The sequence below is a fragment of the Pan troglodytes genome, chromosome 20, assembly GCF_028858775.2.
Source record: "Pan troglodytes isolate AG18354 chromosome 20, NHGRI_mPanTro3-v2.0_pri, whole genome shotgun sequence".
NCBI lineage: Eukaryota > Metazoa > Chordata > Mammalia > Primates > Hominidae > Pan > Pan troglodytes.
In genome coordinates, this window is record NC_072418.2 from 12,284,398 (window position 1) to 12,309,637 (window position 25,240).

The 25,240-nt window shown below is 42.3% G+C and overlaps 1 protein-coding gene across 4 annotated transcripts; it reads right to left on the bottom strand.

Moving 5' to 3' along the window:
* Nucleotides 1–733: 733 nt before the first annotated feature.
* On the bottom strand, nt 734–24,957 carry ZNF121 (zinc finger protein 121). 4 transcript variants are annotated; one of them, XM_024351138.3, is made up of 5 exons: nt 24,867–24,946; nt 24,592–24,754; nt 9,388–9,468; nt 8,482–8,562; nt 5,841–7,499 (listed from the first exon to the last, which is right to left on the bottom strand). In XM_024351138.3, exons 4-5 carry the CDS (start codon nt 8,482–8,484, stop codon nt 6,330–6,332), a joined length of 1,173 nt encoding a protein of 390 aa, XP_024206906.1. In that variant the 5' UTR covers nt 8,485–8,562; nt 9,388–9,468; nt 24,592–24,754; nt 24,867–24,946; the 3' UTR covers nt 5,841–6,329. The 4 variants fall into 4 exon arrangements, with proteins under 4 accessions (XP_001161005.1, XP_009432878.4, XP_024206906.1 ...); XM_001161005.5 differs by lacking the exon at nt 24,592–24,754 and having other exon boundaries at nt 734–7,499; nt 24,867–24,957; XM_009434603.5 differs by lacking the exon at nt 24,592–24,754 and having other exon boundaries at nt 5,702–7,499; nt 9,266–9,468; nt 24,867–24,957.
* Between the last annotated feature and the right edge of the window lie 283 nt (nt 24,958–25,240).

Consider the following 25,240-nt stretch of genomic DNA (forward strand, 5'->3'; position numbering starts at 1 on the left):
GTAACTGGAACTACAGGCACCCACCACCACGCCCGGCTAATTTTTCTATTTTTAGTGGACACGGGGTTTCCCTGTGTTGGCCAGGCTGATCTTGAACTCCTGACCTCATGATCTGCCCACCTAGGCATGAGCCACCACGCCCAGCCTTTTATTTTTTTTTGAGACAGTCTCACTCTGTCACCCACGCTGGAGTGCAGTGGCACGATCTCGGCTCACTGCAACCTCCGCCTCCCGGGTTCAAGTGATTCTCTTGCCTCATCCTCCTGAGTAGCTGGGACTATAGGCGCCTGCCACCACACCCAGCTAATTTTTGTATTTTTAGTAGAGACGGGGTTTCACCATATTGGCCAGGCTGGTCTTGAACTCCTGACCTTGTGATCTGCCTGCCTCGGCCTCCCAAAGTGCTGGGATAACAGGCATGAGCCACGGCACCCAGCCGCCTGGCTAATTTTTGTATTTACGATAGAGACAGGGTTTCACCATGTTGGTCGGGCTGGTCTCCAACTCCCAGTCTCAGGTGATCCGCCCACCTCAGCCTCCCAAAGTACTGGGATTACAGGCATAAGCCACCGTGCCTGGCCTGTTTTATATATCTAATTTAAAAATAAATCGACAAGGATAACGGTGTGACACAAAATGGAAAATTAACAGGAATTACTGAAATGAACTTTGTATCAAATGGATAAAAATTCAACAATGGGGGGGGGGAAAGCACAAAATTGACCCAAGTAACTTCTTTTATTACAATTTTTATTGTGATAAAAACACATAAAATTTACCCTTTCACATACTTTGTGTGTACCGAAGAGTATTGTTAACTATAGGCATATTTTTATACAACAAATCTCAAAAAGCTTTTCCATCTTGCGTGGCTGACACTCAATACCCATTGAACAACTCATTTTCTCCTCCACCAGCTTGTGGCAAATACCGCAGTACTTTGTTCTTCTGAGTTTGACGTTAGATACCCCATATAAGTGGAAATGGGTGTATTTGTCCTTTCGGAACTGATTTCACTTAGCATAACGTCCTCAAGGTACATCCATGTTGTAGCATATGGCAGAATTTTGTTTTTAAGGCTAAATGATATTGCATTGTATGTATATAATGCATTTTGTTTACCAATTCATCTGTCAATGGACATTTACTTTGCTTCCACCTCTTGGCTCTTCTGAATAATGCTGCAATGAACACAGGTAGGCATTCACACATTGAGATGCTTTCTTCAGTTCCTTTGGACATGTACCTAGAAGTGGATTGCTGCTGACCAAGTAAGTTTTAAACCTAGTGCTTTTATATTACGCCCTGAGCTAAAGATAAGAACTGTGAATAAAAACTGAATTCTGGTTAGTTGATTTTTAAAAAGAGTGGTATGAGTTATCAATTCTGAGAGTAGCTTATATTTTAATCTAGGATTGAGCACGTGCTATTTTTGCAAGTGATGAAAGATAGCTACAGACAAGGGAATTTGGAAAGCAAGAAATAACCCAGCAGTGCTGCAGTGGAATTAAAAGTGTTGGCTTGTGGTCATGTTTTTAATATAGAAATAGAGTTATTAATGTGTGGATACGTATATATAATTTTGTATGTCTTTGCCATATCCTCCATAGAGAGGACCTAAAAGCCAGGGCACTATTACCTAGGAACACCTCCCTACACAGAGACTGCAGCTTCTAAATAGTATTCTCCATTAAAATAAATTACATTTTTCTGAGTCTAGGGCTGGAGACAAATGTACCATGAACAAACTGTTGCCCAGAAAATAATTATATACCCATGAAATAAGGAGAATACATTTTTAAAGATTCAGAAGATAGCTTGATAGGGATCCTACTTACTGAATCTGGAAAAATATGTGCATCAAATTTACAGTAGCTAACTACACCCCATAGATTAAGAATTTATGATACATGCTCCTACAAGTAAATGGGTAAATAAATGAATAAGGATAACTCTTCCTTACAAAATTCCAGTTAAGAAATGTAGAAGAAACTATGGAATTAGAAAATCACTTTTTGGACTGGGTGTGGTGGCTCACACCTATAATCCTGGCACTTTGGGAGGCTGAGGCAGGAGGACTGCTTGAGCCCAAGAGCTTGAGACCAGTCTGGGCAACATAGTGAGACCTCGGCTCTACGAATAAAAAAATTAACTGGGTGCGTTAGCATGTGCCTGTGGTCCCAGGTACTCAGGAGACTCAGGTGGGAGGATCGCTTGAGCCCAGGAGGTCAAGGCTATAGTGAGCCATGATCATGCCACCGCACTCCACACCCTAGGCAACAGAGCAAGACCCCAATGCAGACCAAAAAGAAAAAAAAAAAAAAGGAAAAGAAAACCACCATTTGGAAACCACTACAGCAACAGCTACAGACATACCTCATGTTACTTCACTTTGCTTCATTTCACTTTACAGATATTTTTCACAAGTAGAAGTCCTGTGGCAATGTCATGTCGAATAAATCTATAACACCATTTTTTCCAACAGCATGTGCTTACTTTGTCTCTTACATCCTGACAATTCTGACAATATTTCAAACATTTTCCTTATTATTATACTTACTGTGGTGCTATGTGATTTTTTTTTTTTTTTTTTTTTTGAGAAGGAATCTCACTCTGTCACCTGGGCTGGAGTGCAGTGGTGTGATCTCAGCTCACTCTAACCTCCACCTCCTGGATTCAAGTGATTCTCCTGCCTCAGCCTCCTGAATAGCTGGGACTATAGGTGCCTGCCACCATGCCTGGCTAATTTTTTGTATTTTTAGTAGAGACGGGGTTTCACCATGGTGGCCAGGCTGGTCTCGAACTCTTGATCTCATGATTCACTCACCTCAGCCTCTCAAGGTGCTGGGATTACAGGTGTGAGCCACCGTGCCCGGCTGCTCTGTGATCTTTGATGTTCCTATTTTAATTGTTTTGGGGTACCACAAACCACAACCTTTGAAGATAGCAAACTTAACAAATGCTATGTTCTCACTGCTCCACCAACTGGCCACTCTCCCCTCTCTCCTCCTCTTCCCAGGCCTCCTAATTCCCTGAGGCACAACAATATTGAAATTAGGCCAATTCATTACCCCACAATGGCCTCTAACTGTTCAAGTGAAAGAAGGAGTTGCACATTTCTCACTTTAGATCAAAAGCTGGAAATGATTAACCTCAGTGAGAAAGTCATGTCAAAAGCCAAGATAAGAGCCAGGTGCAGTGGCTCACACCTGTAATCCCAGAGTGTTGGGAGGCAGATAGGGGAGCATCACTTGAGGTTTTAAGTTCAAGATCAGCCGGGTAAACAGTAAAGTCCTGCCTCTTTAAAAAAAAAAAAAAAAAAAAAATTAGCTGGCCATGGTGGTGCACACCTGCAGTCTTAGCTACTCAGGAGACAGGAAGATCACTGGAACCCGTAAGTTTGAGGCTGCAATGGGCTATAACTGTACTACACTCCAGCCTGGGCAAAAGGGAGACCATGTCTCAAAAAAAAAAAAAAAAAAAAAAAAAAACTGGGATAGGCCAAAATCTAGGCCTCTTGTGCCAGTTAGCCAAGTTGTGAATGTAAAGTTCTTGAAGGAAACTAAAAGTGCTACTCCAGTGCACACACACATAATAAGAAAGGAAAACAGCCTCACCACTAACACTGAATAAGTTTTAGTGGTCTGGATAGAAGATCAGACCAGCCACAACATTCCCTTAAGCCAAAACCTAATCCAGAGCAAGGCCCTAACTCTAATTCTATGAAGGTTGAGAGGTGAGTTAGCTGCAGAAGAAATGCTGGAAGCTGGCAAAGATCAGTTCGTGAGGTTTAACAAGTCATTTCCATAACATAAAAGTACAAAGTGAAGTAGCAATTGCTGATGTGGAATCTGCAGCAAGCATTTCCAGAATATCTAGATAAATGGCAGAGGTAGCTCTACTAGAGTTTTAACAGAGACAAAACAGCCTTACTTCAGGAGATGCCATTTAGGACTTTCATAGCTCTAGGTAAGCTAATATCTGACTTCAAAGATTCAAAGGACGGGCTGACTCTTTACTTTGTAGAGACAGCGTCACGCTCTGTTGTGCTGGCTGGTCTTGAACTCTTGACCTCAAGTGATCCTCCAACCTCAGCCTCCCAAAGCACTGGAATTACAGGTGTAAGCCACTTTTCCCAGCCTGGGCTGGCTTTCTTGTTAGAGGCCAATGCAGTTGGTGACTTTAAATGAATGCTAATATTCAATTACCATTCCAAAAATCCAAGGGCCAGTTAAGAATTATGCTACATCTACTCTTCCTATGGTATCTATTTACATCTATTTACAGCATGGTTTACTGAATATTTTAAGCCCACTGTAAAACATACTGTTCAGAGATTCCTTTCAAAATATTACCACTGATAATGAACCTACTAAGCAAGAGCTCTTATGGAGGTATAAACAAGATTGGCGTTTTCATGTCTGCTAACTGCAGCCCATGGATTCTGGAATAATTCTGACTTTCAAGTCTTATTATTTAAGAAATACATTTCATAAGGCTATAGCTGCCACTAATAATGCTTCTTCTGAGGGATCTGGATAAATTAAGTTGCAGACCTTGCAGAAAGGATTCTCCATTCTAGATGCCATTAACAACATTTATGATTCATGGAAGGAGGTCAAAATATCAACATTAAGGCAGGTGTGGTGGTGTGTGCCTGGAGTCTTGGCTACTCAGGAGGCATAGGAAGGAGGATCACTTGAGGCCAGGAGTTCAAGGCTACAGTGTGCTCTCATCGTGCTGGTGAATACCCACTTGTACTCCAGCATGAACAACACAGCGAGATCTTGTCTCTAAAAAAAATTTTTTTAATTAAAAATATAAAAACCAACATTAACCAGAGTTTGGAAGAAGTTGATTCCAACCTTCATAGGTGACTCTGAGGGGTTCAAGTCTTCAGTGGAAAAAGTAACTGTGGATGTGATGGAAAAAAGAGAACTAGAATTAGAAGTGGAGCCTGAAGATGTGACAGAATTGTTTCAATCTCGTGAAAAAACTTGAACAGATGAGAGGCTGCTTTGTATAGATAAGCAAAGAAAGTGGTTTCCTGAAATGAAATCTACTCCTGAAGATGCTGTGAACATTGTTGAAAAGACAACAGACTTAGAATATTACATCAACTTAGTTGATCAAGCAGTGGCGAAGTCTGAGAGGATTAAGTCCAATTCTAAAAGAAGTTCCACTATGCGTAAAATGTTATCAAACAGCATCGAATGCTAAAGAGAAGTTTTTCACGTAATGAAGAGTCAATCAATGCAGCAATCTTCACTGCTGTCTTATTTTAAGAAACTGCCACAGCCACCCTGATCAACAGCCATCAACACTGAGGCAAGACCTACCACAAGCAAAAAGATTACAACTCACCAAAGTCTCACATGATCATTAGCACTTTTTGGCAATAAAGTATTTTAAACTAAGGTACTTTACTTAGACATAACACAACTGCACACAAGAGACTACCATATGATGTAAACCTAACTTATATGCACTGGGAAACCAAAACATTTGTATGATTCATGTTATTGTGATATTCGCTTTATAGCGGTAGTCTGGAACAAAACTCACAATATCTACAGGGCATGCCTGTATCTTGTATCAATAGGGTTTCTCTTCTCCATTGCAACATCTTATATACTTCGAAAGGCCTAAGGAAATAATGAGGGCTTTCTGTGTTTTCTACATTGTATGGCCCCATGGTGAGTTCTCAAATGTTGGATTGTGACCACAATCCAATCCCTTGAGAAAAGAAGAATGTGTATTAACAACGACTTAAAAAAAAAAAAAAAAAAAAAAAAAGGCCAGGAGCAGTGGCTCACTCCTATAATCCCAGCACTTTGGGAGGCCAAGGCGGGTGGATCAGCTGAGGTCAGGAGCTTGAGACCAGCCTGGCCAACATGGTGAAACCCCATCTCTACTAAAAATACAAAAATTAGCTGGGTGTGGTTGACAGCACCTGTAATCCAAGCTACTTGAAGGCTGAGGCAGAATCGCCTGAACCCAGGAGACAAAGGTTGCAGTGAGCTGGGATCATGCCATTGCACTCCAGCCTGGGTGATGACAACAGCAAAACTCTGTCTCAAATAAAATAAAATAAAATAAAATAAAATAATAAAAAAAAGATTCCACTGGCTCCCTAACATTCCTAAAATTTATAGGGGACACATAGAGTATGAGTTCTTTCATGTCTTCGAAGTGAATGGGGATAACTGAAGGCCTCCTCACATTCTTTGTACCAATAAAATTTCTCTTCAGTGTGAATTCAAATGTGGTAATTATGGTATGAGAAATTCCTAAAAGATTTCCACATTCCTTACATTCAGAGTTTTTCTTCAGTGTGTTTTTAAATGTTTAGTAAGTAAATAAAATCTATTGTAGGCTTTCCCACATTCGTTACATATATAGGGTTTCTCTCCAGTGTGAATTCTAACATGTTTCTGTAGATGTGAAGAAGCACGGAAGGTTTTCCCACATTCCTTACATATATACGGTTTCTCTCCAGTGTGAGTTCTTATATGTTCAATGAGTTGTGAAGATGTAGCAAAGGCTTTCCCACAGTCCTTACATTCATAGGGCTTCTCTCCAGTATGGATTTTTACATGATTATGTAAGCTTGAGGAAACGGTGAATGCTTTCCCACACTCCTTACATTTATAGGGTTTTATTCCAGTGTGAATTCTAAAGTGATTCTTAAGGCATGAAGAGCTTCTGAAGGATTTTCCACATACCTTACATTCAAAGGGCTTCTCCTCTGTGTGAGTTTTAAAATGTTCAGTTAGTAGATAAAACCTATTGTAGGCTTTCCCACATTCGTTACATTCATAGGGCTTCTCTCCAGTGTGTATTCGTACATGTTTAGTAAGGCCTGAGCGCCCAGCGAAGGCTCTTCCACATTCCTTACATTGATAAGGTTTCTCTCCAGTATGAATTCTTACATGTTCAACTAGGTGTGAAGAAACAGTGAAGCATTTCCCACATTCCTTACATTCATAGGGTTTCTCCCCAGTATGGGTTCGCATGTGACTATTAAGATATGAAGAATATCTAAAGAATTTTCCACATTCCTTACATTCGTAGGGTTTTTCTACAGTATGCATTTTAACAGACACAGCATGGCTTGTGGAGTAAGTAAAAGCTCTCCCACATTGCTTCTGTTCATAGAGTGTTTCTCCATTGTGAGTTATCCTATTTGCCTGAAGATGTGACTGATCAACAAAGGCTTCCTCACAGTCACTGTATTCAAAGGATTTGTCTCCTATCCACGTTCTCTGGTGAACATTTGGTGGCAGGCTGAAGGCTTTTCTGCACTGATTCAACACAGAAAGTGTCTCTCCAGTAGGGGCACTGTTGTGTAACATGGGAAAGTTTTCTCCATACTCATCACAGTCATAAGTGTCCCCTGTATTTTCAGTTCCCATGTGTGCATTAAGGCATGAGTGTTCACTGAAGATTTCTCCATTTTCCATAAAGTCACAGAGTTCCCCTCCATTGTGGATTTCTGCCTGTTAATAAAGGGATGAATGATGATTAAAGGATTTTTCAGATTTATCAATAGATTTTACCCATCTGAAATCAGACAGTTTATTATGATTATAATTTTTGCCATTTTCATTACATGCATACAGTTGCTGCCCCATGTCTTTCTTACAAGTTGAATGAAGAAAACCTACTGGCAAGAACCCTGTGCCATTTGCTCTAAGAACCTTGAAATAATTCCTGTATATTTTCATGAAATTGTTTTTATAATCTAGCTACATATGTGATAATTTGTACTTGTGAGAATGCTGAAGCACCAAGTTTTAAGATAGGATTAAGGTATCCCCAAATGCATTACATTTAGAGTATCCCTCTAGAGCAGAGGTCCCCAACCTTTTTGCTACCAGAGACTGATTTCGTAGATGACAATTTTTCCACAAATGGGTGGAATAGGGGTGGGATAGGGATGGTTTCAGCATGATTCAACAACATTACATTTACTGTGACTTTATTTCTATTATTATTACATTGTAATATATAATGAAATAATTATACAACTCACCATAAAATAGGATCAGCAGGAGGCCTGAGCTTGTTTTCCTGCAACTAGACAGTCCCATCTAGGTGATGGGAGACAGTGACAGATCATCAGTCTCATAAGGAGCACACAATCTAGAACCCTCGCATGGGTGGTTCACAGTAAGATTTGTGCTTCTATGAGAATCGAATGCTGCTACTGACAGGCGGAGTATATGACAAGCAGTAATACAAGCGATGGGGAATGGCTATACATACAGATGAAGTTTCGTTCATCTGCCACTTACCTCCTGCTGTGCAGCCCAGTTCCTAACACTAACAGAAACAGTACCAGTGGGGACCCTTGCTCTAGAGACATTCCTCCTGCTTGAGTAAATGTTACCTCTCTCAAATATCTCTCATTTTTGCTGATTTTTTATAATTGAATCCCAATCTTTTTTGAGTGTGGTAAATAAGAAATCTTAATCTTACCATTTGTATGCCGTTTGATGTTTTGTTAAGCCAAAAAAAAATGTTGTTGAGGTGCTGACACTTTGGTTTTAACTTGCCATTCTGAAGTAAAACAGAAAAAAAGAAAAAAAAATAGGGTCTGAGAACAAAACAGTAGGTTAAATAAGTCAGAATTATAAAGCTCATTTTTATTTGTCATATTCAGCACACTCAAAAAAATTAAACAGACATAGATTTGAACAGTTTATCCATGACGAACATTTGGCAATCATAAGGACTTGGGGTCTAAACTTAGTAATTTTTTTTTTTTTTTGAGACAGTCTCGCTCTGTCACCCAGACTGGAGTGCTGGAGTGCAGTGGCATGATCTCGGCTCACTACAACCTCCACCTCCTGGGTTCAAGCGATTCTCCTGCCTCAGCCTCCGAGTAGCTTGGATTACAGGTGCCCACAACCAGGCCCGGCTAATTTTTGTATTTTTAGTAGAGATGGGGTTTCTCCATGTTGGCCAGGCTGGTCTCAACTCCTGACCTCAAAAGATCCACCCGCCTCAGCCTCCCAAAGTGCTGGGATTACAGGCATAAGCCACCATGCCCAGCAATTTAGTAATTTTTTAAACAATTTATTCTATAGAAATTAAATGAGATAATGAACAGAAATAGTATTAGGGAAGGAAAATAGAAATGATCTGGATAAAGAGCACACATTAAAGTCATGAACAAAAAGATAAAAGAGCACTCATTTGCAAAATCACATGAAAGTCTGGGTTAGATGAAAAAGAGAGGAATATGGAAAGTTGAAGTTACCCTAAAACTTCCAAGTCCAATGGCCCCATGTTCTGTGACAAAGTACATCTTTTAAATATATCTTCATTATGCTTCCAAACATACTGAACTTCTCATTGACCAGGAGTGTTCTTCATACTCACCTTGGGGAACTCCGGTTGGCAATGTGCTCAACTTTTCCTTCTCCTCCTCCAGTCAAGAGACAGACTGAGTTTGAATAGGTCCTGTACAGAGGGAAAGATACATCAATGGAAGAGGCTTATGAAGGAAATGACAAACGTAACCAAGAAAAAATTAACTATATTCCTAAAGAGAGTAGTGAAACTATTTTAAAAGAGCTCAAATTTCATATATCTCATCCTTTTGTGCCCTGAGGAGATTGGTTATCTCTGACCAAATACCCACTATTCAGACTTAAATACACATTTAAAAACCATTAAAGACTGGGCGCAGTGGCTCATGCCTGTAATCCCAGAACTTTGGGAGGCTGAGGTGGGAGAATCACCTGAGCCTGGGGAGGCTGAGGCTGCAGTGAGTCATGATTGCACTACTGTACTCCAACCTAGGTGACAAAGTGAGACCCTGTCTTAAAAAAATATATATATATAAACCATTAAAACGTGTATTCAAATAGGAAATAATCCAAGTGCAAAGAGAGATCATTATTTTGTTTTCTGGTTTTGTTTTTTTTTTTTCTGAGACAGAGTCTCACTCTGTCACCCAGGCTGGAGTGCAATGGCACTGTCTCAACTCACTGCAACCTCCACCTCCCAGGTTCAAGTGATTCTCCTGCCTCAGCCTCGTGAGCAGCTGGGGTTACAGGCACCCACCATCAGGTCTGGCTAATTTTTTTGTATTTTTATAGAGACAGGGTTTCACCACATTGGCCAGGCTTGTCTTGAACTCCCGACCTCAGGTGATCCGCCCACCTCAGCCTCCCAAAGTGCTGGGATTGCAGGTGTGAGCCACCACGCCTGGCCGAGATCTTTTTTTTTTTTTTTTTACAATATCGTCAAAAGCTCGAATATTGTGTCTTTTGTAGCTTTTCTTATATCATGGTTAGTATTACATCTCTCTCTCTCTCTCTTTTTTTTCTTTTTGAGAGATTTTTGCTCTGTCCCCCAGGCTGGAGTGTAGTGGCACAATCTTCGCTCACTACAACCTCTGCTGCCACCCACCCTAGTTCAAGCAATACAAAAATTAGCAGGGCGTGGTGGCACGTGCCTGTAGTCCCAACCACTCAGGAGGCTGAGGCAGGAGAATCGCTTTTACTTAGGAAGCAGAGGCTGCAGTGAGCCGAGATCATGCCACTGCACTCCAGGCTGGGCAACAGAGCAAGATTCCATCCAAAAACAAAAGAATCAGAGAGCTTCTTTAGGACACCCCTGAAATAAAGTTATTTCTTATGTTCTCAGGGCTGAAATTGTTATAATTAATGAGGCTCATATGCCAGAGCTTCCCTGGCATAATGTGAAGGAGGGAATCCTAGAGAGACAGGAGTGTTGCACTGGATTTACTATGTGTCATCTGTATAGCCCACTCCCCCGCCCTTTGTTGACAGAGCAGAAGACACTCTCTTCACAAAGGTTATTAAGAGAGTAGTGGGAGGAGTATCATAATCCTTGAAAAGCTCTGTTGGTATTCTCCTTCATAGGACAGGTATGACTGCAAAGAATACCATCACTGAGATGAGTTCCCTGGGTTTTTTTGTTTGTTTGTTTGTTTTTGAGATGGAGTTTTGCTCTTGTTGCCCAGGATGGAGTGCAATGACGCAGTCTAGGCTCACTGCAACCTCCGCCTCCTGGGTTCAAGCGATTCTCCTGCCTGAGCCTCCCAAGTAGCTGGGATTACAGGCACCTGCCACCACACTTGGCTAATTTTTTGTGGGGGAGCGGGGGGTATTTTTAGTACAGACGGGGTTTAACCATATTGGCCAGGATGGTCTAGAACTCCTGGCCTCAGGTGATCTGCCCGCCTCAGCCTCCCAAAGTGCTGGGATTACAGGCGTGAGCCACCGCACCCAGCCGAGTTCCCTGCTTTCAATCGAGATGAAGGGGACCCAGAATAGCAGAAATCAAGAAGGTAGTATTTAATCACCAAACACAAGGTGAGAAAATCAACTATCAAGGACAGCGGAAATGTACCAGTAATCAGAATGCCCTGACCTACAGAGATCTGTGGTGGTGGCTAACTGATCGTGCTGTCCCTAGAAATGAAATAGATAAGCAGTTAACAAAGCCTACTCTAAAGAGCCACAAAATATATGTTAGGCATTATGGACCACATGGTCTCTGTTGCAGCTACTCAACTCTGCTGTTGTAGCATGGAAAACACCATAGAAAATGTAAACAAATGAACACGGTTGTGTTCTGATTAAACTTTATATACAAAAAACACATGGAGAGACAGATATGGCCCATGGGCCATAGTGTGCCAATCTCTGTACTTGAATACTGCTCCATCTATGTAAAAAGTCTAAACTATAGTAGCCAAAAACTGGATTTATCCCAGTGGAGAATCATAACCTGTCACTCAATTACCACACTGAAATCATTCATAAATCATGAACTTAGGTGATCACTCCAATTACCGCCATTTTTCAAAATGTAATGCCTTTACTAGATAAATCAACATAATTTCTGTCACTTGGTATGCAGGCATTGACATAGCTAATGTCTTTTCTCCATACCAATTTGAAAAAAACAAGACTCGGTTACCTTTCACCTGGCAGGACCAACAATGTATCTTCATAACATTGCCCCTAGAATGTGTCAGTTCTCCAGGTCTCTGTCGTAACTTAATCCCCAGAGAAAATGACATTCCATGAAACACACTAGTACACTATGTTGACACCATTATACTGATCATATCCAATGAATAGGAAGTAGAAAACACATTTTTAAAAATTAGAGACAGGGTCTTACTCTGTCACCCAGGCTGGATTAGAGTGGCATGATCATAGCTCACTACAACGTCAAACTTCAAACTCCTGGGCTCAAGCAATCCTCCTGCCTCAGCCTCCCGAGTATGTGGGACTATAGGCACATACTACCATGCCTGGCTAATTGTTTTTCTTTTTCTTTTTACTATAGACGTGAGGTTTCACTACGTTGCCCAGGCTAGTCTCAAACACCTGGTCTCAAGCAATCCTCCCACGTCAGCCTCCCAGTGTTAGGATTACAGGCATGAACCATTGTGCCCTGCCTGAAAATACCTTAGACAACTTTATTAGAAGCATGCAGCATTTACGGTTCCAAAATGGTAGTACAGAAGCAAGCTGGTTTCAATCCCCTGACAGAAAACTAAAACCAAATGCATATTGTGAAAATTATCACCAGCAATATCCCTGATCTAAAATATAAAAATTAGGCAGTTTCTGGGGCTACAAAGAAGTGAAAAAACTCCAAGGGAGACGTTAAGAGAATCAAATTTCCAAGAATGTGGAAAATTTCTACCAATTCACAGTTTCTACACTGGAAAAAACTGAGATCAATGTGGACAACCACCTTCTCCACCATCCTGGGTTCCCTGGTAAAAGATCAGTCCCTCCCTGTCTCAACCCACAGGAAGCATTACAAATGCCTGAAGGGAGAAACATCCCTGAGGACATCCAGGGACAAAGAGGGGAGGCAGGACTACCATCCCAGCCCTGGAAACTCTGTTTTATAACTTGGCCAAAGGAGAAGCCAAGTCAGAGTGGCTGTTCAGGAGCACCATACTATAGGGGTACGCTACACAGGTCACCTGGGCATGAACACACAGCCAGCCTTCCCACAGTGCTGGAATATGCCCTTTAGGACTCCCTCATTCTGAATGGGCAGTATTCTTGATAGTTTGCTATAGCAAAGGCAAACGTGGATTTAAGATTCCATCTAGTGCTGAAAACGAGGCAGTGACCTAGGGAAATTTTAAAGAAAGAAAATCACTTTCGGAGGCTGAGACAGGCAGATCGCTTAAGCTCGAGTTCAAGACCAGCAACAAGATGAAAACCCATCTCTACTAAAAAGTACAAAAAGTAGCCAGGTGTGGTGGCGTGCACCTCACCTACTCAGGAGGCTGAGGTGGGAGGATTGCTTCAGCCTGGGAGGTAGAGGCTGCAGTAAGCCATGGTCACACCACTGCACTCCAACCTGGGTGACAGAGAGAGACCTTGTCTCAAAACAACAACAACAACAACAACAACAAAGATAAAAAGAAAACATACCCAATAAAAACCACAAGCCAGACAAAGACTGTAATAAATAACTAATCCTTCAATGCACAGACACAGATGTACATCCACAAGAAACAACAGCAAATGGGGAACCACGACCTCCTAAAATGGACGAAAATAGTATCAGTGACTGAACCTAATGAAATGACAATATGTGAGCTCCCTAAGAATTCAAAATATCAGTTTTAAGGAAATTCAGTGATCTCCAAAATAACACAGAAGAGCAACTCAGAAATGTATCAGAAAAAACTTTAGAATATATTAACAACAACAAAAAAGAGAAATCTTACAACTGAGAAATACTCAACTCAAAAGTTCATGGTAGAGGCTCTCAACAGCAAGATGGATCAGAGGAAAGATTCACTGAGCTTGAAGAAAAACTATTTGAAAATATAGCCAGAAGAGAAGAATGAAAAGGAACTAAGATTGTCGGCAAGATGCAGAAAATTACCTTGAAAGACCAAACCTAGGAATCACTGGTGTTCAAGAGGGAATGCAGCAAGTGCAAGGGGTAAGCTTTGAAAGCTTTATTAAGGAAATAACAAGATTCCAAAAATTGAGAAAAATATAAATATCCAGGTACAGGAAGGGAAGATGACACCAAACAGATTCAATCCAAATAAGACTACTACAAAGCATACAATCTTCAGACTCTCAAAGGTCAAGGACAAAGACAGGACCTTAAAAGCATTAAGAGAAAAGAAGCAAATAACATATGAAGGACTCCAGCTGGTCTGGCAACAGGATTTCTCAAGGGAAACCACACAGGCCAGAAGGGAGTAGGATGACATTTTCTTTCTTTTTTTGTGAGACGGTCTCACTCCGTTGCCCAGGCTGGAGTACCGTGGCACAATCATGGCTCAATGCAGCCTTTATCTCCCAGGATCAAGCCATACTCTCACATCAGCCTCCCAAGTAACTGTTACTACAAATGTGCACCACAACGCCTGGCTAATTTTTCTTTCTTTTTTTTTTTTTTGTAGAGACGGGGCTTCACCATGTTTGAAATGCTTGTTTCCCGGTGCCGTAAAGAAATAGCACTTGAACATAAATTTTATTTCTTTAGCAAGGCCATTTTAATTTATTTATACATTTTTTTGAGACAGAGTCTCATTCTGTCGCCCAGGCTGCAGTGCAATGGCGCGATCTCGGCTCACTGCAACCTCCGCCTCCCAGGTTCAAGCGATTCTCCTGCCTCAGCCTCCCTAGTACCTGGGATTACAGGCACATTCCACCATGCCCGGCTCATTTTTTGTATTTTTTTTTTTTTTTTTTAGTAGAGACAGGTTTTCATCGTGTTAGTCAGGATGGTCTCAATCTCCTGATCCCGTGATCTGCCCACCATGGCCTCCCAAAGTACTAGGATTACAGGCACAAGCCACCACGCCCGGCCCTAGCAAAGCCATTTTTACACTTTCTGCAGAAAGGGTACACTCCCCAGCAGATTTGCCATGAGTGTACACCGAACAAAGGAGACAGGGTCATTTATAACCTGATGCATCCACCCTACTGCTGTGTCCAGTTTCCACTGGCTGGAATGGAACCTCACATTTTGTACTTGTTTTGATTGGCTTAGAACTTTTTAAAAGGCGTAAAGGCAGAGGAGAAGAAAGGAAGGAGGAAGTAACTTGTGGAATGCTGAGAAAGGCAAAAACATCTTCAAATAAGGAAGAGGAACAGGCTATGACCTAATGCTTGCTTGGACTAGTATAAGCATGCCAGGGCAAATATTTAGGCTAAATTGTGGGAGCCAAGAACATAAAGTACATTGATTTCTTTATTACAGCTAGCAGATATTTAAGAATGTTAACACAGGTCTTTGAATAAGTTTTGCTTCTAAAAAGAAGTTATTTATTCCTCATTAGATGGAAAAAAAAGTCTTTAAAGAAAAATCTCTACTTTACTTTTTACAACCAAGTTGCCCAGGCTGGTCTCAAAGTCCTGAGCTCAAGCAATCCACCAGGCTCAGCCTCACAAAGTGCTGGAATTACAGGCATGGGCCACCTTGCTTAGCTATGGGATGAAATTTTCAAAGTGCTGGAAGAAAAAAATTGATATCTAAGAATACCGTATTCAGGTCAGCACAATGTCTCATGCCTGAAATCACAACACTTCGGGAGGCTGAGGCAGGCGGATCACCTGACATCACGAGTTAAGAGACCAGAGTGGTCAACATGGTGAAACCCAGTCTCTACTAAAAATTAAAAAAAAATTAGCCTGGTATGGTGGCACATGCCTGTAGTCCCAGCTACACTGGAGGCTGAGGCAGGAGAATCACTTGAACCCAGGAAGCGGAGGTTGCAGTTAGCCGATATTGTGCCACTGTACTCCAGCCTGGGCAACAGAGCAAGATTTCGTTTCAAAAAAACAAAAACAAAAAGAGATAAAGAAGGTCTCTATAGCTGGGAGTAGTGGCTCACACCTGTAATCCCAGCACTCTGGGAAGGCTGAGATGGGCAGATCACGAGGTCAGAAGTTCAAGACCAGCCTGGCCAACATGGCAAAACTCCATCTCTACTAAAAATACAAAAATTAGCTGGGTGTGGTGGTGTGTGCCTGTAATACCAGCTACTCACGAGGCTGAGGCAGGAGAATTGCTTAAACCTGGGAGATAGAGGTTGCAGTGAGCTGAGATCACACCACTGCACTCCAGCCTGGGCAACAGAGCAAGACTCTGTCTCAAAAATAAAAAAAAAGAAGGTCACTATATAATGATAAAGGGGTCAATTCAGCAGGAGGATATAACAACTGTCAATATTTATGCACCCAACACTGGAGCACCTAAGTATATAAAGCAAACATTAATAAATCTAAAGGGAGATACACACTGCAGTGCAGTAATAGTAGGGGATTTCAACACCCCACTCTCGGTAATGGACAGATCATCCAGCTAGAAAATCAACAAAGAAACACAGAAGAAGTTAAGCAATACACTAAACCAAAAAGGCGTAACACAGGACATTTTATCCAACTGCTACAGAAGATACATTCCTTTCCTCAGCATATGGAATATTCTCCAGAACAGGCCATATCTTAGGCCACAAAAAAAAGTCACAACAAATTCAAAAATGTAGAAATCATATCATCTTTTCTGACCACAAGGGAATAAAACTAGAAATCACTAACAAGAGGAACCTTGATTCACAGGCTCAAAGTGGTGGCTCATGCCTATAATCCCGGCACTTTGGGAGGCCAACATGGGGAGACTGCTTGCACCCAGGACTTTGAGACCACCCTGGGCAACATAAGGAGACCCTGTCTCTTCAAAAAAAAAAAAAAAAATTACACAACAGAACATTGTTTTGGTACGTTGACATATCAAAATCCATGGTACAAAAGCACACAGAAATTTGGAAATTAAAATATTTCTTGAAACAAATTAAAGTGAAACTACAACATACCAAAATCTATGGGATAAAAGCAGTACTAAGGGAGTATTTTACAGCAATAAACACGTACATACAAAAAGTAGAAAGATTTAAAATAACCGAATGATACCCTTAAGATACTAGAAAAGCAAAAACAAATCAGACTCACAATTAAATCAAAAGGATAAAGACCACAGCCAAAATAAACAAAATTGAGAATAAAAAACAATACAGAATATTAATAAAACATAAAGTTGATTACTTGAAAAGATAAACAAAATCAACCAACCTTTGGCTAGACTAAGGGGAAAAAAGGACCCAAATAAAATAAAAAATGAAAAAAGAAAACAGAAAAGAAACCACAGAAATACAACCAATCATTAGAAACTATTACAAAAAACTATATGCCAACAAATTGATAAGCCTGGAAGAAATGGACAAATTATTGGGCGCATACAACCTACCATGATTGAACCATGAACAAACAGAAAACCTCAACACACCAATAACAAGATTGAAGCCGTAACAAAATGAATCCCATCAAAGAAAAGCCCAGAAACTGATGGCTTCACTGCTAAATCCTACCAAAAACTGAAAGAATAATACAACTCGAATTCCTCAAAAAAAATTGAAGAGAAGAGAATATTTCCAAACTTGGTCTACAAAGTGAGCATTATTCTCATATCAAAAGCAGAGAAGAGCACAACAGCAACAAAACTACAGGCCAGGCTGGGTGCAGTGGCTCACGCCCATAATTCCAGCACTTTGGGAGGCTGAGGCGGGTGGATCACCTTAAGTTAGGAGTTTGAGACCAGCCTGGCCAATATGGTGAAATCCTGTCTCTACTAAAAAAACACACAAAAGTTAGCTGGGCGTGGAGGCATGTGCGCCTGTAGTCCCTGCTACTCAGGAGGCTGAGGCAGCAGAATCACTTGAACCCGGGAGGCGGAGGTTGCCGTGAGCCAAGACTGAGCCATTGCACTTCAGCCTGGGCAACAGAGCAAGACTCCGTCTCAAAAAAGAAAAATAAAGAAAAATAAAAAAAAAAGTAACCAAAAATGTGAAGGAGCTATGCAAGGAAAACTATAAAACACTGATGAAACAAACTGTAGAGGATACAGAAAAAAATGGGAAGATATTCCATGCTCATGGATTAGAATATTGTTAAAATGACAATACTACCCAAAGCAATTTACAATTCAGGGCAACCCTTCTCAAAATACCAATGAAATTCGTCACAAAAAGAGAAAAAAAATCCTAAAATGTATATGCAATCACAAAAGACCTCAAACAGCCAAAGAAATACTGACCAAAAAAAACGAAACTGGAGTGGCCAGGTGCAGTGGCTCACACCTGTAATCCCAGCACTTTGGGAGGCCGAGGCAGGTGGATCATTAGGTCAGGAGTTCAAGACCAGCCTGGCCAACATGATGAAACCCCGTCTCTACTAAAAATACAAAAATTAGCCAGCTGTGGGCCGGGCGTGGTGGCTCACGCCTGTAATCCCAGCACTCTGGGAGGCCAAGGTGGGCAGACCACGAGGTCAGGAGATCAAGACCATCCCGGCTAACATGGTGAAATCCCATCTCTACTAAAAAAAAAAATACAAAAAAAAAAAATTAGCCTGGCGTGGTGCCTGTAGTCCCAGTGGTGGGTGCCTGTAGTCCCAGCTACTCAGAAGGCTGAGGCAGGAGAATGGTGTGAACCCAAGAGGTGGAACTTGCAGTGAGTCGGAACTTGCAGTGAGCCCAGATCACACCACTGCATTCCAGCCTGAGTGACAGAATGAGACTCCACCTCAAAAAATTAGCCAGACATGGTGGTGCGTGCCTGTAGTCCCAGCTACTAGGGAGGCTGAGGCAGGAGAATTCCTTGAACCTGGGAGACAGAGATTGCAGTGAGCCGAGATCGCACCACTGCACTCCAGCCTGGGAGACAGAGCAAGACTTAGTCTCAAAAAAAAAAAAAAAAGAAGGAAAGGAAAAGCTGGAAGCATCAAACTGTCTGATATCAAAATATTCTACAAAGCTACCATAGCCAAATCAGCATGGTACTGACATAAAAACAAACACATAGATCTATGGAAGAGAACAGAGAACCTAAATATAAATCTACACATTTATAGACAGTTCATTTTCAACAAAGGCACCAAAAGCATACAATGGGAAAATAGCAGTCTTCAATAAGTGCTGCTGGGAAAACTGAATAACGATATGCAGAATGAACTAGATGCCATCTCTCAGCATAAACAAAATCAAAACAGATTAAAGACATCTAACACCTGAAACTATAAAGCTACTAGAGGAAGAAACTGGGGAAACAATCCAGGACATTGGTCTGGGTAAAGATTTCTTGGGTAAGACCTCAACAGCACAGGCAACAGGAGCAAAAATAAACATATGAGATTACATCAAACTAAAAACTTCTCCACAGCAAAACAATCAACAAACTGAAGAGACAATCTAGAGTATGGGAAAAAAATATTTACAAACTATCCACCTGACAAAGATTAGTAATCAAAATATATAAGGAACTCAACTTGATAGCAAAAAAAAAAAATCCGATCAAAAAATTGGCAAAAGGTCAGAATAGTTGTTTCTCAAAAAACGACATACAAATGGCCAACAGGTATACGGAAAAAATGCTCAACATGGCTAAACATCAAAGAAATACAAATCACACATTACCACAATGAGATGTCATCTCACCTCATAGAGTGGCTTTTATAGACAGGGAATAACAAATACTGATGAGGATGTGGTGAAAAGATAATCCTTGTATGCAGTTGATGGGAATGTAAATTAGTACAGCCACTATAGAGAACAATACTCAGGTGTAGTGGCTCATGCCTGTAATCCCAAAACTTGAGGCTGTGGTGGGAGGATCACTTGAGCCCAGAAGTTTGAGCCAGCCTGGACAACACAGGAAGACCTGTCTGCACACATATGCACACATAAAACCTGTCAGTCACAGTGGCTCATGCCTGTAATCCCAGCTCTTTAGGAGCCCAAGGCAGGTGAATCACTTGAGGTCAGGAGTTCGAGACCAGCCTGGCCAACATGGCGAAACTCCATCTCTACTGAAAATACAAACATTAGCTGGGAATTGTGGCGTGCGCCTGTAGTCCCAGGCAGGAGAATCACTTGAACCCAGGAGGCGGAGGTTACAGTGAGCCGAGATCTTGCCACTGCATTCCAGCCTGGGCAACAGTGAGACTCCGTCTCTAGGAAAAAAAAGAGAGGTTGATTCATGGGTAAAATACACAGTTAGAAGAAATAAGAACTAGTGTTCAATAGATCAGTAGGGTGACTACATTTAACACTCATCTATTGTACATTTCAAAACAGCTAAGAGAATAACTTGATTTTCCTGCAATAAAGAAAGGATAAATATTTAAGGTGACAGATATTCTACTTACCCTGATTTGATAATATAAATGCATCAAATTATCACATGTACTCAGAAAACATGTACGTCTATTATGAATCAAAAAACTTTTTTTGAATTTTCAAATAGGGGGTGGGAAATTCTGGGGCCATCATGTCTGTGGGTAAAGATATTCCCTTGTCAGCCAGGCGCGGGTGGCTCACACCTGTTATCCCAGCACTTTGGGAGGCTGAGACGGGCGGATCACGAGGTCAGGAGATCGAGACCATCCTGGCTAACACGGTGAAACCTCGTCTTTACTAAAAATACAAAAAATCAGCCGGGCGTGTTGGCGGGCACCTGTAGTCCCAGCTACTCAGGAGGCTGAGGCAGGAGAATGGCGTGAACTCGGGAGGCAGAGTTTGCAGTAAGCCCAGTTTGTGCCACTGCACTCCAGCCTGGGTGACAGAGAAAAACTAGTCTCAAAAAGAAAAAAAGAAAAAAAAAAAGATAGATATTCCCTTGTCTGGATCATGTAAAGACATTCCCTACAAAAAGACATTCCCTGCAAGATGTCCCTCCAAGTTACTTCACCTAATACCACCTACCACTAAAAAGGAGCAATGAGCCATGATTATGCCATTGCCCTCCAGCCTGGGTGATCCAGCAAGACTCAAAAAAGAAAAAAAAAAAACTCAGTATGGGGGTTTCTCAAAAAACTAAAAATAGAACTATCAATAGAGCTACCACCCGTAAACCTCTTGAATCTTGGAGGCAACATATACATTTGTATGTGCTTTAACGCCCCACACAGTTGCCTGTAAGAATTCTAGTTTCAACTGTAGACAAGAGCAATTTCAGGCTGCACTGCAGGCTTCCCAAGCACTTGGTCCACCTGATCCAGCAGACCCAATGATACTCAACGTGTCCATGTTAAATGGCATCCTATTTATTGGAAGCCTCTGGCATACACCAACAGAAGATGTAGAGTAGAGGCCTCTGGTATTCCAGAGTCAATCCATGCCCTCTTGTGCAGATTAACTGTTTCTCTTTTGAGAAACAGGTTGTGGTTTGCCACTACCATGCGATAGAGAATGAACAACTAATCATGGGACATGAAGTAACTAAGGCAGATCTGAGTAATTTGAGACTTTCTGGTCCCCAAAGCATGAAGTACATACTGTCAGCCCTTATCAAACAAAGGTTGTCAGCTTCTCCTTTAGGCCAAAAACCCCGAGTTTGTAGGAAATCGCATGAAATAAAGGAATATTTACACACACCATGAGAATCCAATCAGAAATATCTGATTGTATGACTTTCTAAGAGAATGAGTGTTAGGAATAACGCTCAAAATCCTAAGGAAATTGAACACTCGAACAAAGGATTCTTAGCAAAGCAATTTTACTTCTGTGCAGAGGGGTGCCTCCTTGACCAGTTGCCATGAGAGCACACCTGAACAAAAGGGCATGAGAGCCTTTACTCCTGATGCAAGTCCTGCCCCTGTACCCTTTCCCTATTGGCCGGGGTCAGGTCGTACAATCTAAACAAATCCCGGTTGGTGAAACACTTGATTTTTTTTAGATAGGGTGGGCACGTAAAAGAAAAGTGGAGAGGAAGGGGAAGGGATGTCTGTAATGAGCTAGAAAGTCCTCTTTCCAAGTAAGGAAAGGTATGTGAGCTGGTACTGATAACGCTTTGTACTGTGGCATGCCTGGGCATCTAACAAAGGCAAAAAGGAGAAAAAAGGAGAAAAAGGGGGGGGTACTATGAATTAAAGAATAAAAGATTGATGAGATTATTTGAAGAGAAACCTCATCATATCCTCATATCCCACAGTGTGACTCTCCAAAAGTCAATATAATATACAATAATAACTGTTCTAGGTAAAAAGACACTGAAAACATTAACAATTGCAATGTAAAAATCTTGAATGGATCTTAAACCCAAAAACATCCAAGAGCATACGTTGAATCAATGCGGAGAATTTTAGTTATTATAAAAAGCAGACATTAGATGACATTATGATTTTTTATTTAAGTGAAATACTAGTATTGTGGTTGCAGAATGACAGTGCCATTTTTTTAGGCGATGCATTACCAAGTATTTAAAGGTCAAGTATCACGTGTGCAATTATGCTCAATTGACACTCAAATTGTTCACCATAAAATGTATTTACCTGAGGTGAAAGAAAACAAGCACAATGCTTAAAAAGTAAGTGTTCAGGCACAGTGGCTCACACCTGTAATCCCAGTATTTTGGGAGGCCGAAGCAGGTGAACTGCCTGAGCTCAGGATTTCGAGACCAGCCTGGCCAACATGGTGAAACCTTGTCTCTACTAAAATACAAAAAAAAATTAGCTGGGCATGGCGGCATGTGCCTGTGTCCCAGCTACTAGGTGTCAGGCCTCTGAGCCAAAGCCAAGCCATCAGACTCCCTGTGACCTGCACGTATACATCCAGATGGCCTGAAGCAACTGAAGAACAACAAGAAGAAGCGAAAATAGCTAGTTCCTGCCTTAACTGATGACATTCCACCATTGTGATTTGTTCCTGCCCCAACCTAACTGATCAATTGACCTTGTGACATTCCTTCTCCTGGACAATGAATCTCAGGAGCTCCCCACTGAGCACCTTGTGATCCCCGCCCCTGCCCACAAGAGAACAACCTCCTGTAACTGTAATTTTCCACTATCTACCCAAATCCTATAAAACTGCCCGACCCCTATCTCCCTCTGCTGACTTCTTTTCCGAACTCAGTCTGCCTGCACCCAGGTGATTAAAAGCTTTATTGCTCATACAAAGCCTGTTTGGTGGTCTCTTCACATGGACGCACCTAATGCTAGGGAGGCAGGAGAATTACTTGAACCTGGGAGGCAGAGGTTGCAGTGAGCCAAGATCGCACCTCTGCACCCCGACCCGGGTAGCAGAGCAAGACTCTGTCTCAAAAAAAAAAAAAATCTACTAGACTGGGTGTGTTAGATGTTCAAGTTTTCCCTAGGATCAAATTTTTCGGAAAAAAATGTCAAAACTACACTTAGTCTAAACATGCTGTTAATAAATTCAATAGATACTACTTTATTACACTAATACTAGAATAATATTCTGATTTTAATAATAAATAATTCTAGTATCAGTTTAATAAAGCCTCCATCCTGGCCAGGAGCGGAGGCTCACGCCTGTAATCCCAGCTCTTTGGGAGGCCGTCAGGCGGATTACAAGGTCAGGAGTTCGAGACCAGCCTGGGGAGCATGGTGAAACCCTGTCTCCACTAAAAATACAAAAAAAAAAAAAAAAAAAAAAAAAAAAAAAATTAGCTGGGCATGGTCCCTGCTACTCGGAGGCTGAGGCAGGAGAATCACTTGAACCCAGGAGGCGGAGGTTGCAGTGAGCTGAGATCGCGCCACTGCACTCCAGCCTGGGCGACAAGAGCAAGACTCCGTCTGAAAAAAACAAACAAAAGCCTCCATCCTTTCTTCCTGTGGGCCCCTGTTTTGAAGCTCTGTGCTGGGGTACAGACCTAGGAACTTCAGATAAAGACAACAGCTGTGTATTATTGCCTTTCTTTCTTTTTTGAGACGGAGTTTCGCTCTCATCGCCCAGGCTGGAGTGCAGTGGCAGATCTCGGCTCACTGCAACCTCGGCCTCTCAGGTTCAAGCAATCCTCCTGCCTCAGCCTCCCAAGTAGCTAGGATTACAGGGGACTGCCACCAAGCCTGGCTTTTTTTTTTTTTTTTGGTGAGACGGAGTCTCCCTCTTTTGCCCAGGCTGGAGTGCAGTGGCGCGATCTCGGCTCACTGCAAGCTCCGCCTCCCGGGTTCACGCCATTCTCCTGCCTCAGCCTCCCAAGTAGCTGGGACTACAGGCGCCCGCCATCGCGCCTGGCTAATTTTTTGTATTTTTAGTAGAGACAGGGTTTCACCATGTTGGCCAGGCTGGTCTCGAACTCCTGACCTCAGGTGATCTGCCCGCCTCGACCTCCCAAATGGCTGGGATTACAGGCGTGAGCCAGCGCGCCCAGCCTGCCTTTCTTTTGTAGAAAGGCTTGTAGCTGGTAACAACAAGAAACATTAAGTCCAAGAAAATAAAATAAGAAACTAAAGGCTCACAGTCTACACGTGTTCATATTTACATGCAGATATAGGCACACCCTAAACGACTATTTTTTTTCCATCAGAAAGTAATGTGTCAAAAATAAGAATAGGACATCAATGCCAGATTCTCAGACGAGACATTTTTAAGCAAAGAAATGGAAGTCAGAGCCCTCTTGAAACCAATTTTCTGCAGGTGTTCACCAGGAACACGCCGGAAACGCCAGGTTCCTGAGGCGCGGAAATGCGGGGCCGGAGCCAACCTGACTGGAACGGCAGAAATCCTTTTACTTTCAGAAAGAAAGAAACTCACAAAGGTTGCTTTCCAAGCTTTTGAAGAAGGGAGCACAGCGGATGAAACCACTCCAGAAAACGCGCGGAGTCGGGACAAACACACTTCCCGACCTGGCTCCTGACTGGGACCCACTGAGCCTGCGGCCTCTAGCCACTGGCCGCGCAGGGAGGACCGACAGCCCCTGGAGAAGAGAGTGAAACGAGGCAGATCGGAGAGGCTCCTGGGCGACAGCACCCAATCGTTCCTTTGCCGCCCCCCGCTATCTCCGGGATCCCCAAGCAGGCGGAACTCACCACAGCCAGGGTGGACTCCACCACGATAAAGGCGAAATGGCACTGACCATGCGGAGCCAGCGCCGGAAAAGATGGCGATTGTGCGCTGACGTCACTTCCGCTCCGAGCCTCGGGCCGGGCGGGGCTCCTGGGTTCGAGTTTCAGCCACATAGGACCCAGTCAAACACAGAAATTGTAGTTTCTTCCCGGGTGGGCGCGGACAGGCCCGTACTTGGGGGCGGTTTAGAGGTGGGACCCGGCTAGCCGGCGGTTCAGGTGGCCGGACCTGCTGGAAGGGCGGGCGTGGGGGATGGGACGCACCCCAGGGGATGCTCCTGCAGAGCTTTTCCCAGGTGGGCACAGTGGCTAAGGCCTGTAAGTCCAACACTTTGGGA

Bases quoted from the DNA above. Each gene is read 5' to 3' on its own strand.
- ZNF121 (XM_009434603.5), bottom strand. From the start codon at position 9,313: ATGTACTTTGTCACAGAACATGGGGCCATTGGACTTGGAAGTTTTAGG. The intron at 8,563-9,265 runs GTAACTTCAACT...GTTTTACTTCAG, and splicing joins TTGGACTTGGAAGTTTTAGG to AATGGCAAGTTAAAACCAAA. The intron at 7,500-8,481 runs GTAAGATTAAGA...CTTTATTAACAG, and splicing joins CATCAAACGGCATACAAATG to GCAGAAATCCACAATGGAGG.